This window comes from Chiloscyllium plagiosum, unplaced genomic scaffold (genome assembly GCF_037043375.1).
Source record: "Chiloscyllium plagiosum isolate Xiang-an unplaced genomic scaffold, Cpla_swu_hap1 HiC_scaffold_13, whole genome shotgun sequence".
NCBI lineage: Eukaryota > Metazoa > Chordata > Chondrichthyes > Orectolobiformes > Hemiscylliidae > Chiloscyllium > Chiloscyllium plagiosum.
Window position 1 is genome coordinate 20059680 of NW_028270151.1, and position 14244 is coordinate 20073923.

The following is a 14244-nucleotide window of genomic DNA, read 5'->3' on the forward strand; positions in this document are numbered from 1 at the left end:
TTCTATACGCACATAATTTTCAAAGAAAGCCAAAGAAAATGAAATTATATTTTGTGCAATCCAAAGTTTAAAATTGAAATAATTCACAGAATAACACAAGAGCAGGATTAGGTCATTCACCCCACAGATACTGTCTCTGATTAAATTAGACTATTACTCATCTCTATCTTTAGTCAAGTATTTGCCTTGTCGATGTGACCTCACAAAATTGATCAGTTGCAACTTTCACAATCAGTATGAACACATTTTTGATGAGGAATTTCCAGATTTCTCCCAGTTCATGAGTGAAAAAATGTCTCCAGCCTGAATACCTGAGTATCTTTGTCCTAATTTTTAGGTGATGCCCAATCCTTGATGTTGCTACTGGAGGAAATTGTTTACCTCTGAACATGCATTCACCTCCTTTTCATCATTTTAAACATCTCAGCCAGTTCTTCTGGGAAAATTTATGGGAGGGAAGAACAAATATGAAAACATGGTTACAATTACAGGCTGATCATTGCTCAATGATGGAAAATGCTAAAAAAAAGTCAAGTGTCCTAATCCTGCTCTTAAATCCTATGCTAATAATCTATAATATTTCAAATATAAACAAATGACATGAAATGAGATACCAAAATCATTTTAACTCTGCAATTTTTCTGCTAAAATGGAGAAACTGTTACACAGCTGAATGGTGGAGGAAAAATGAGAAGTATCTTTTATTTCAAGTGACATTGCGGATCAAATGTTTCTTTGTATTCTTTTCTGGTTGTAGTAGGATAATGTAACATTTAGGAACAAAAATGCAGACAAGTAGACCAAAGCTGGATGCCAGAATGGCAAACACTTCTACAGCCACCATGTATTTGCCAGGGGAACTCAGATAAGCAGGAATGAATGTTATCCAAACTGCACAGAATATAAGCATGCTAAAAGTAATAAACTTAGCTTCATTGAAATTATTTGGCAATCTACGGGCTAAGAAGGCAACCACAAAACAAACACAAGACAAAAATCCAATATAACCAAGGACCAAATAAAATGCTATCACAGACCCAACATCACATTCTAAAATAATAATATTTTTAAAATAATTCACATTTTTCAGTGGATAGGGTGGTGATGTAATTAGCCAGACCATGCATATTAGACATTGTATAAATGTGAGGATGAAAATGGCCAGACGTTGTTGTACTGGCCCAAACCACTTCATCATGTTATTATTAGGAAGGGTTGTATTAAAGGCCATCATTACAACCAAGGTTTTGCCCAAAACACAAGAAACGCAGAGCACAAAAGTAATACTAAACACGGTGTGACGTAACATGCAAGACCAGTTTGAAGGTTTTCCAATGAATGTTATTGAGCAGAGAAAGCACAGCACTAAAGCAAAAAGAAGCAGAAAACTTAATTCTGCATTGTTGGCTTTAACAATGGGAGTGTTGATATGAACACAGAAAATTACGGTTACAGACACAGTGAAGCCAGTTCCAAGTAATGCCAGTGTCACTAAAACAATCCCCATGATCTCTTCAAAGGAGAGAAATTCAATCATCTTCGGTATGCATTGGTTTCGCTGTTCATTTGGCCAATAATCCCAAGGACATTTTAGGCACGTTATTGAATCTAATTTTAAAAAAAAATTAAAGTACATGAAATAATGGTTCTTCGAGATATAAAAAATAATATAAAGAGGTTATACATGAATTGCGAATAATAGTATACATGTGTATATATATGCCTACATACCTGTAACATTACTGATCTCACCTTCAGCACATTCCACACAATCAAAGCAGCAAATAGATTGCCCTTTTCTAGCGGCTTTCCTTGTTCCAGCTGTACAACTTTCAGAGCAAATTGCCTGTGGTACCTTATGTAAATGAGATTACATCATAGAGTCATAGAGATACACAGGACGCAAACAGACTGTTTGGCCCAACTCATCCATGCCCACCAGATATTCTATATAAATCTATTCCCGTTTGTCAGCATTTTGCCCATATGCCACTAAACCATTCCTATTCATGTGCCTGTCAGATGTCTTTAAGAATAGTGTTTAGAGTTTTGCAAGATCGAAAACTTGGTCAAGAGATGACAAGCACAAGCTAATGTCACAAAAGACTTAAATGTTTGTTGGATCAAAGTTTGATTTAGATTTGTGGAGTATTAACCAAAAAGATGTTTGGGAACATACAGTTTGATGATTATACTAGTGGACCACGTAAGGAATATACCAAACTGCACAGAATATAAGCATGCTAAAAGTAATAAACTTAGCTTCATTGAAATTATTTGGCAATCTACGGGCTAAGAAGGCAACCACAAAACAAACACAAGACAAAAATCCAATATAACCAAGGACCAAATAAAATGCTATCAATGTTTGTTGGATCAAAGTTTGATTTAGATTTGTGGAGTATTAACCAAAAAGATGTTTGGGAACATACAGTTTGATGATTATACTAGTGGACCACGTAAGGAATATACCAGATGCCCTCAATCAGAAACAAATAAAGGAATGTTTGGATAAACCTGGCAGTATAGGTCTAGCAGATTCTATGGAAACAAGAGTTAATGTTTCTTCTGAAGAAGACTCATATCAACTCATTTTTTTCTCTCTCTCCGGAGATGATGCCAGGTCTGTTGAGTTTTTCCAGCACTTCCTGGGTTTATTTCGGTTTATCAACATCCACTGTATTTTGCTTTTTATTTGACCTATACTGGCAAGATTCTTGTGTGAATTTACATATTTTCTTAGTATTTATTCATTCGCAGGGTGTAGGCATTGCTGACAAAGGCAGAGTGCATCTTTGCGATGTTACGACTGGCAACTGAAAGGTTAGCTAGGCCACTTCACAGAGTAATTATGACTCAAACACATTGCTGTGGATCTGGAGTCAGGGCAGGCACTATGTTTCCACCCCAACAGAGTGATATGGAATCGGTTTGACTTTTTTAAATAAAAAAAAAAGACATTTCATTCTCAATTTGCTTAATTAACTGAATTTAAGTTTGCAAACAACCATAGAGGTATTTAAAAATTTCACAAGATTGGGGTTTCATGGTTCCGCATTACTAGCAGAAACATTTTAATTCCTGTTCCTCAAAGGAATTTCTATTGGTTTATTTAAATTCTGGCCGTTTAACACAGAATTGCCATTGCAAAAACGGTATTCGTGAGGATTAATTGGACAAGGAATTGCATTTGCCTGGACATGCTTGCCTCGTAAAGAAAGGGCATTCTATTCTATTCTATTCATCAATAGTAATTTATTGAGAACTAGTTTATCAGGTCTGAAATATCTGAAAGGAAGATATTAACGCAATACATTTTCGACTACCTTTCTTCGCCCTTCACTCCAAACAATCGCTTCTTTGTTAATGGTGAATTCTTCGCCTAGAGAAGCAGATCCGTCATAATATCCGACTGTTACTACATCAGTGCCATTTCCATCACTTTGCCAATTGACAATGTCGTACTTTGCAACTGGATCCCCATTTTCGTTGAAGCGCACAATTTCTCCAGTCTTAGTGGTGAAATTGACCGTTTTCAAATACTGCAAAAGCTTTAAGAGAAAGCAAATGACGTAGCATGAACGGCACTGTCACTTTTATTTTCTAACTTAACATAAATATAATTGGAAAACCATTAGATTCTTTTTCAACTATAATGTAGTTTCACTACCTGTTGTGATTGAAAATCGGACGGATTGTCACATGTGTTATTCCAGAACGCTTTTCCCACAGTGTCACATCCGAGCATATGGTGCAGAGCATGCGCTATAGCATATGTTGCCTTGTACACGTTATATGTAACTCTCAACTGAGATGCGTCCGTGTAGATATTTTTAATTGTTTGCAAATTCTCTCTGCCTGTACATTCAGAAGTTTCTTCTGTTCCATTATTTTGATTCTCTGCTGAGTTTAGACGACAATTGAAGGTTGTTTCCCAAAATTCTTTGAGTAAACTATTTCCTGGATTTGCAGAAGGGTGTGCTTGATGCAGAAATGCCTTAAAACCGGGAATATTTGATTGAGGAATTGAAATTCCTAATGCTCCAGTGAGAAACGTTCGACTTTCTTCCAAGGGAAGGATTGATGTGGAAATCCAAGCTTCGCTTCCGATCCATTGAATGCCTCTGATGTTTTGTCTTGCAATCTCCTTTAGCAAAATTTCCATATCACCTTCAGCAACAAAGGCCACAATAACTTTTGTGTTTGCTTCCTTCATCACTCTGACGATTTTGAGTAGCTTGTCTCTGGGATATGTTCTATAGAAGGACTCAGAAAAGGCAATGCAAACTCCCAACTGCTGGACAGCTTCTGTGAACGCTTGCATCCCAAAGTTACCATAGTCATTGTCACTCTTGATTGTTCCAATCCAATTCCATCCAAAATGTTTCACTAGTTGAGCCAATGCTTTCGCCTGAAAGTAATCACTAGGTATTGTTCTGAAAAATGATGGATGTTCATTTTTGTTGCTCAAACAACCACAGGTTGAAAAATAACTGACCTGTTGGAAATCAGAATTGTTTTAAAAATTGCAAAACAAAAAGATAGGCCTTCTGATGAGTTAGTCATCAAATCTTTTGGTCTGTTCCTCTATCTCAGGTATCAAATATAAGGGGTAGCTGTAGCCAACTTATCCCTGAGTGCTTCCTTCATTGATTTCAGCTGCTATGACAGCCAGGACAAGGAATCTGGGCCAAAAATATTACTCAACACTCACACTAGAAAATGAGAGATGAAGAATATTGGATGACAACAGGTTTCAATGAATCTGACATGGTGTCACAGTAAAAGACTGATTGAAATCACAATCAAGGAGCAAATGCTGGGTGTGTTCACATGTTCATGAAGACAAATATCCAAGTTATTATTAGTCCTTCCTATGTGGGCTTATCCTCAAAGTGTCCCTGCTCTTAAATGATTGTCAAGAGTTGGAACATTTTGACATTTGAATATAACAGTGAAGATGTAATTTAGAAACATCGAAAATAGGCGTAAAAGTACATAATTTGAGCTGACTCCACCATTCAATACGATTACCTAACCTGTCTCAGCCTTGATTCTGAACTCTGCAGTCATTGCAAACATCCTGCCTGCATTTACACTGCCTAGTCATGTTAGAATTTTACAGGATTCAGCGATATCCACCAATACTCTGAAATTATAATGAGAGAGAGTCATGGAGCCATAGAGATTTACAGCATGGAAACAGACCCTTCGGTCCAACTCATGCATGATGACCAGATATTACTACCTAATCTAGTCCCATTTGCTAGCACTTGGCCCATATCCTCTAAATTCTTCCTCTTCATATGCCCATCCAGATGCCTTTTAAATATTGCAATTGTACCAGCTTCCACCACTTCCTCTGGCAGCTCATTCTCCCCCACGCACCACCTTCTGTGTGAAGAAGTTGCCCCTTAGATCCCTTTTAAATCTTTCCCCTCTCACCCAAAACCTATGCTCTCTAGTTTTCGAATGCCCCACCCAGGGAAAAGACTTTGTCTATTTATCTTATCCATGCCCCTCATGATTTTATAAACCTCTATAAGGTCACCACTCAGCCTCCTACGCTCCAAAGAAAACAGCCACAGCCTATTCAGCCTCTCCCTATAGCTCAAATCCTCCAACCCTGGCAACATCCTTGTAAATCTTTTCTGAGCCCTTTCAAGTTTCACACCATCCTTCCGAAAGGGGGAAGAACAGAATTGTGTGCAGTATTCCCAAAGTGGCCTAACCAATATCCTGTACAGCCGCAACATGGCCTCCCATCTCGTATACTCAATACTCTGACCAATAAACGTATTCTTAGCCAATCCAGTCTCGCCTCATATTTGAGTCTTGCTATCCCAGAAATCAGTCCGTTTACAACACGATTAAGGCTCAAGCAACGGGATAGGTCATTCATCCTGATAACGACCACCTGGATTGTACATGTACTGCATAACTTGACCTTCAGAAAATCAAATAAGTTGGTGGCGCGTGTGTGTGATGTTGAGCTATCAACATGGACAGTAATCATAAGAATGCAGGACATAATCGCAGCAATTCCACAAAATCTCAGACAAAATTTGTTGACACTGAGGAGAAAGATGAAAGGTGACCAAGACATTAACAGTGAATAGTAAACTGCAAATACACAATGAGACACTTCACAATATCAAAGTTAAAAATTACACAACACCAGGTTATTGTCCAACAGGTTTGATTGGAAGCACTAACTTTCGGAGCGCTGCTCCACAACCACCTGATGAAGGAGCAGCGCTCCGAAAGCTAGTGCTTCCAATTAAACCTGATGGCCTATAACCTGGTGTTGTGTAATGTTTAACTTTGTACACTCCAGTCCAACACGGTATCTCCAAATCTTCGCAATATCAACTGGGCACGAGAACAAAATAGCACAAACAATATTTGGAAGTAATTGTTTTTGCATATTTGATAGTGAGAGCCAAAGCGCCCTGTTGCAAGCCTTCATGATACAATCTTAATGAGACATTTGATCAATAAAATATTTCTAGACCAGAAATATTTAATCCTTCTTGCTTATTCAAAAACGCATCAATTTCAAATAACTGGAAGAATGTCAATAGTTGATGATTATGAATAATGATTAAAATATATGTTCATTTTGTGTGATGTACCACAACGATTGCAAATCAGTGAATGAAATGGAAATGATAAATTCCCATTCCATTCTGTGATCTAGTCACCTTTTGTTTCTCGTTTTCACTATTCTCTGGGTTGATTTTAGTGAATTTCGAATGAGATTAAAGCTTCGTCAATTCAATCAATTTCACTGCAGTCAAGGTATAGAAAACCTTGACTGCAGTGAAAGTTATGATCGAGCTGTGCTTAATGACACACGGCTGCTGAAGCATTTATAAACCATAAAATAACAAGGATGCAATCGCATTAGAGATTGAGCAATCGACACTCATCAGAAGGGTGATTGTGCAGGAGTGATACAGTAATGAAGAGAGACTAGATTGGATAGGTTGTTTTCCATGGGCGGACAAGGCTGAGGGGGGACCTGATGGAGCTGTACATAGCTCTGAGGGGTACAGGAAGTATAGCTAGGGAGAAACTTTTACTCTTAGTAGAGGGCACATTAACCAGGAGTCACTGTTTTAAGGTAAGGAACAGGAAATTGAGGATTTTATTTTCTGGTATCAAAAACCCACTGCCGAAAAGGGTGAGGGGTGAACCCTTGAGACATTTTAAAACCATTTAAATGAACCTTTTTTTACGTCATTCCATACAAGGAGACAAGTTGGGAAATGGGATGGGAATAGATGGGTGTTTGATCACGGGCGTGGACACGAGGAACCGAAAGATATCTTTCTCTAAGTAAAATAAAACTTCATGATCCTATGTTGTAGGAACTTCCCGAAGTTGCGCTGTCGTAGTACTCGATGTAGTTCACTTACCATGGGAATTCTAAAAGGGCTTAGTAGCCTTGAAACTGCGGCGGACTGTGAGGATCCTGAATCACCAACAATAGCATTTACGTTCCTACAGTTATCCTCTGAAACAGCGTCCCTTCGCCCATCCAGCATCTCTAAGGCTGCTTTAATAGACAAGGACGGCATGCCACACGAATCATAAATCTGGTAACCCAGTGTAAGGTTCGGGAGCAGAGTGGGGTTCCTGTTTATTTCTTCAATTGCGAACAACATCGCCTGCACAAAGCGAAATTCTCTGAAATCAAACCTACAAAAAATACAATGATGGCAGAACGGGAAAGAAATCACATTGGTATTTGACGAATTACGCGATTTAGAGAGATCGGGTGTACGATTAATTGAGATCTACAGTTCTTGTAAAGTTGTCAATGTAAAAGTTAAAAAAGCAACAACAATGCAGGCGCACGACCAACTTCTCTTTCAACACTTTGAACCCATATTTGGATAATGGTCGTGGCAACTGAAGGACTTTTACCTTTCGCTACAATTTGAGATATCATTCGATATACAAACAGGCTCAATGATGCACCCACCAGACAAAACATAAAATCGCAGAATTTTAAAAGAGATTTTGTTCATTGCAAAATTCAACTAACGTTTTACATTCTACCGCCTCGGGCTGCCTTGCAAATGATACTTTCCGATATTCTACGTTGGAGTGCAGGCTGAAAATTCCGCCCAAAACAATGTCTCCAGCCTTGAATAAACTGAGCAAGTCGAATTTCTCCCACTGTTTGCAGACTGGCTGATAGCCTGCCCATACAGGTGTTAGCAGGGTGAACAACGCCCAAAGCAAAACCATCCTTTATCAGCAAGTCACCGTGATTGTAAATTCCCAGCAAGTGCCTTTATACACAGTATCATCTCACCGCTTTTCCATTTCTTTCAGTTAGAATTGATTGCGCGTGAAGGAAATGTCTCACAACTGCCTCAAAACCCACAAAGGAATTATCACACGGGCAAGTCTTGGCATATCTAAAGCTCGAGAGATACAAGGAGATCGCTGGGACCTTATTCAGTGGTAATTCGTGATGTATTGAGAAGGGAAACAAACATGACCGTGGGGTGTAGACTAATGCTGGGCTGTGGAGCTACTTTAATAGAATTTTCCGATAGCCGCCTCAGACTGCATAGACGAAACCCTCTGCACCATTCTGTACTTAATGCGGAAAAGAAGAGGGAGAACTTTATTATCTGGGATGTAGCAGTTAACGGATTAAATATTTTCGTATATTGTAACAGCAACTGCATGCCAAAAAAAACACTTCATTGGTCATAACGTGCAATGGGACCTGCTAAGATTGTTAAAATCCTTATAAAGTGACATGCCCTTTCTCAATAAAAGGTCGGCTTGAAGGATTGTTGTGAGGAATCACGTATACGAATTTCACGTATAATTTCAATATCTTGGTGCAGAAATATGAGCACAAGTTGAAACAGAGTGTATTGGACAAACTCAACAGGTCTGTCATTATCTCTACAGATAAAAGTTAATTAACGTTTCGACTTCAGCAATTTCTTCAAAACTGAAGAAGAAGTTACTGGAGTCGAAACTTAACGCTGCTTTATCTCTCCATACATGCTGAGTCTCTAGCAATTTCTGTTTGTCTGAGATCGCCACGCAGTTCTTTATGCTGCTTTATATCAGCTCAAATTGATATATTCCAAACAATTATTTTGAAATTCCACAACTACCTGATGAATGAAAGCTTGTGCTTTCAATTAAACCTGTTGAACTATAACCTGGTGTTGTGTGATTTTGTACACCCCAGTCCAACACCGGCATCTCCAAATCATTTTGAAATTCAATCGCGTGTCTTACCAAGAGCAATTGTACTGTGTTTCAAGCAACAACGCAGTGATCAGGTAACACAATCATGAAAGAATCAACTAAAAGTTTGCATGGTGTTCATCTTCACAAGTTGCCATGAACACTACGCGATCAGTTTAGAGTTTAGGTGAAAACGGAAGACAACTTAGCGAGGAGCCTTTGTAAGCAGTTGAGTACAATTGTGTTACTAGATCCGTTTCTGCAAATGAGGAAACACAATAGAAATGGAATAGCTTAAAATGCAGAGGATAAGAACGCAGAGCAAAGGTTGTCAGCACTTCTACATTGTGAAAGTAAGCAAAGGTCCAGCTCATAATTTTACAACGCCGGGTGATTCGGGAGCACTGGCAGGCGACCACACTATTTCACATGTTATACATCCGTTAGAAACACGTTAGAGGGTAAACCGGATAATTTCAGGCCTGTCATCAGAAAATCGTTGCTAACAGGAATTTACAGAAAATGATCTAAAATTAGTTGATATTTGGAACAATTTGAACTAGTGGGGCGGCATGGTGGCTCAGTGGTTAGCACTGCTGCCTCACAGCACCAGGGTCCGAGGTTCAATTCCAGCTTCGGGCGACTGCCTGTGTGGAGTCTGCACATTCTCCCCGTGTCTGCATGGGTTTTCTCCAGGTGCCCCGGAGGGTAATGGGGTGGATTAATCTTCAGAGAGTCCGTGTGGACTGGTGCCGAATGGCCCGTTTCTGCATTGTAGGGAGTCTAATCTAAATAGGTAAAAACAATGACTGCAGATGCTGGAAACCAGATTCTGGATCAGTGGTGCTGGAAGAGCACAGCAATTTGAGAAAAGACATTCTGGCTATTGAGGGAGTGCAGCGTAGGTTCACGAGGTCAATGCCTGGAATGGCAGGATTACCTTACACTGAAAGACTGAAGCGACTGGGCTTGTATACCCTTGAGTTTCGAAGATTGAGAGGGGATCTGATTGAGACATATAAGATTATGAAAGGATTGGACACTCTGGCAGTAGGAAACATATTTCCACTGATGGGTGAGTGCCGAACCAGAGGACACAGCTTAAAAATACGGGGTAGACCATTTAAGACAGAGCTCAGGAGAAACTTCTTCACCCAGAGAGTGGTGGCTGTGTGGAATGCTCTGCCACAGGGGGCAGTGGAGGCCCACTCTCTGGATTCATTTAAGAAGGAGTTGGATAGAGCTCTCAAAGATAGTGGAATCAAGGGTTATGGAGATAAGGCAGGAACAGGATACTGATTAGGAATGATCAGCCATGATTATATTGATTGGCGGTGCAGGCTCGAAGGGCTGAATGGCCTACTCCTGCACCTATTGTCGATTGTCTATTGTCTATTCAGGCAGCATCCGACGAGCAGCAAAATCAACGTTTCGGGCAAAAGCCCTTCATCAGGAATGAAGGGCTTTTGCCCGAAACGTCGATTTTGCTGCACGTCGGATGCTGCCTGAATTGCTGTGCTCTTCCAGCACCACTGATCCAGAGTCTAATCTAAATGACAGCCAATGTGGGTTAATTGAAAATAGATTCTGTTGACTGCTTTAAGTTAGTTATTTGATTGTGAAGTTATCATCAAAATCTTTATCAAACTCAATTCGCTCTCGGGTTTTGGATGTAGGTTTGCTGGCTGAGCTCGAAGATTCATTTCCAGATGTTTCGTTACCCTACTAGGTAACATCTTCAGTGAGCCTCAGGGGAGCAATGCGGAAAATTCCTGCTTTCTATTTTTATATTTGGGTTTCTTTGGGTTGGTGATGTCTTTTCTGTGGTGATGTTATTTCCTGTGGTGAAGTCACTTCCTGTTCCTTTTCTCAGGGGGTGCTGTAGATGGGGTCTAACTCGGTGTGTTTGTTGATAGAGGTCTGGTTGCAATGCCATGCTTCTAGGAATTCTAGTGCGTGTCTTTGTTTGGCTTGTCCGAGGATGGATGGATGGTCCCAGTCGAACTAATGTCCTTCCTCATCCATATGTGACCATACTAGTGAGAGAGGCTCATGTCTTTTTGTGGCTAATTGGTGTTCATGTATCCTGGTGGCTAGTTTTCTGCCTGTTTGTCCAATGTAGTGTTTGTTACTCGCTCTAAGGTTTTTTAAGGGATGAAAAGGACACTTTACAGGGTATTTTGTGCATGAATAACAAATGCTGCCAAAAAAATGACGATTTGGAAGGTGCTGAGGTAAATATTCCGTATCATGTGCTTCCGTCTTTTGATAACGTACTACATTTAAAAATTGGATTAAGTGACGGTGACAGTATACATGCAAGATTGCTGACAGGAGAAAGGAGGTATGCTGTGTTCTTTGCTGTATATATTCATAAATTGCACTTGGGCCGCAGGGTTAGATAGCCAAGTCATGAAGTGGAGTTGGGTGGAAGAGTGTTTGACAGTGGGGCTGTTGAATTTGGAAAGCGTAACCCTGAGAATGGGATTTTTGGCATTGGATACAGGGATATGAGGGCAACAGGGAGGTGAATATGTAGTTTGGGGTTTGTGAGTGCCATGAAGTTATAATGGGTTGAGCTCCACAATTAGTCATTGGCCTGAATTGAAGATGGGACAAAGCCAGGTTAGGTATTCAGGTAAGTATAATAGAATAGGCTGACGTCTCCAACACTGAGGTGTGCTTTGGAGATATTTTTGGAAGAACTCAGGAAGTGCAGACTTACTTCTAATAAGTTCAACATTCCCAGCTAGTTATCTGAATGTACACCAATCAGGACACATGTAGTGTCCTGATATATAACAGCAGTACGTATCTCAATAAACTCCTTCACTGTTAATGAATCAAAATCCTGCAACACCTTCAACACAGTACTAAGTAGATAGGTGATTGAAGCAAATAGTTTCCCACAACCTTGAGATCAGCCTCAAATGGCCATGTCAATCATGCCCACATTGCAATAGAATTGAAGAGAAGAGAATAATGTAAACTAAATTACAAAACGTTGAATTTTGTCCAATAGAGTGTCACCTGTAGAATCACTGAGGTTATGGGAATCCTTAGTTATGGCCAATTACTGTGCTGGCAAATTCTGGAATGGGATTTGTTATTAGATTAGATTACATTACAGTGTGGAAACAGGCCCTTTGGCCCAACAAGTCCACACCGACCCGCCGAAGCGCAACCCACCCATACCCCTACAGTTACCCCTTACCCAACACTACGGGCAATTTAGCATGGCCAATTCACCTGGCCTGCACATCTTTGGACTGTGGGAGGAAACCAGAGCACCCGGAGGAAACCCACGCAGACACGGGGAGAACGTGCAAACTCCACACAGTCAGTCGCCTGATCCCTTATCAGACGAGCAATTTTATGTTATGGCATCAGCCACGATCACCACATTATTTCTACTATGAGGCCATCAAACTATGCCATGAACTGTTCAGAGATCAGCAATGTTTATATTTTTCAATGAGACAGAAGTTCTAGGAACTCAAAGACCAGAAAGCCGCAGCTTTGACGAGCCAGTGGGACTGTACTGTACAAGAATGCTAGTATAATCTCTAAAGCATGTAAAATGCATTAAAAAAACAGAACTACAATTTGATGAAGCTCCATCTTTGCTGTGATCAAATGCTGGACTTCCTTCTCTAATGACATTATGCAACCACGTACAGCACACAGTCTGCTGGTTCAGGAAAACAGCTGAACACCAACTTCAAAATAACAACTAGGGATGGGCAGTAATTGCTGACCAGACAACAACATTTATGTCCCACAAGTGATTAAAGAAACACACCATATCACACAGCAAACATGTATTGTAATCCCGATAGATCCCATGGATTTCTCATAACTGTCCACATACATCAATGACATGGTGGATCATAGGTTCTAATGAAAGCTCACAAGGGATTACAATTCTTAATTTTTGATGATCCATCCTTCCAACTCCATGCCATATGTTGCTGCAACATGGACTGCCTCAATGGCTGCTCTTTTCTGGGGATACATACAGCTGTCCTGCCTCGGGAGACTGTCTATATGGAGTTTTCACACTCTCCCTGTGTTTGCATGAGTTTTCTCCAGGTGCTCCAGTTTTGTCCCACAGTTCAACGATGTGCAAGCTAGGTAGATCGGCCACGCTGAATTGTCAAACTGTGGCCAGGGATGTGCAGGCTTAGCCATCGGAAATGTAGTGTTCGATGGGTAGAATCAGGGGTGTAGGTCTGGGTTTGATGCTGTTTGGAAGGTTGGTGTGGATCCAATGAGCCAAAAGGCCGGCTTGCACACTCTAAAGATTATATGAACAGCACAGTCTTTCAACTATTTTTGACTTCTGACTGTGTCCCAGCATGTGTTGTGTAGATATGGACCTGACAGTATAGTAATTGCTTCTCATAAAAATGAAGTTTTACATCTCTATCTTTCCCATATTTACTGGCATTCCATTCATGAATTTTTGCTTTGAATGCCTATTCAGTAATCTATGAACTATCAAAAAAGATATTATAAACCATTCCACTTTTACTGAGCAGAATTAAAGTTCTCCACAAAGCAACTCTGGAACTAAGCATGCTCTACACATTGTATTTCAAATGGAATGCTGACTTGCACAATACAAAAATGGAGAGACTAGAGAATATTTATTAGATTAGATTACTTACTTTGTGAGCGGCACGGTGGCACAGTGGTTAGCACTGCTGCCTCACAGCGCCTGAGAGGTTCAATTCCCGCCTCAGGCGACTGACTGTGTGGAGTTTGCACGTTCTCCCCTTGTTTGCGTGGGTTTCCTCCGGGTGCTCCGGTTTCCTCCCACAGTCACAAAGATGTGCAGGTCAGGTGAATTGGCCATGCTAAATTGCCCGTAGTGTTAGGTAAGGGGTAAATGTAGGGGTATAGGTGGGTTGCGCTTCGGCGGGTCGGTGTGGACTTGTTGGGCCGAAGGGCCTGTTTCACGCTAAAATCTAATCTAATCTAATCTAATATTTATCTTAGAGTTGAGTGAATCTT

At 40.3% G+C, this 14244-nt stretch overlaps 1 protein-coding gene across 1 annotated transcript; it reads right to left on the reverse strand.

The window, feature by feature from the left end:
- Nucleotides 1–651: 651 nt before the first annotated feature.
- On the reverse strand, nt 652–8259 carry LOC122556349 (extracellular calcium-sensing receptor-like). Its single transcript, XM_043702981.2, has 6 exons — nt 8054–8259; nt 7422–7704; nt 3671–4498; nt 3327–3551; nt 1732–1855; nt 652–1608 (listed from the first exon to the last, which is right to left on the reverse strand). The coding sequence occupies exons 1-6, from the start codon at nt 8257–8259 to the stop codon at nt 707–709; spliced, it is 2568 nt and encodes an 855-aa protein (XP_043558916.2). The 3' UTR covers nt 652–706.
- Nucleotides 8260–14244: the final 5985 nt, after the last annotated feature.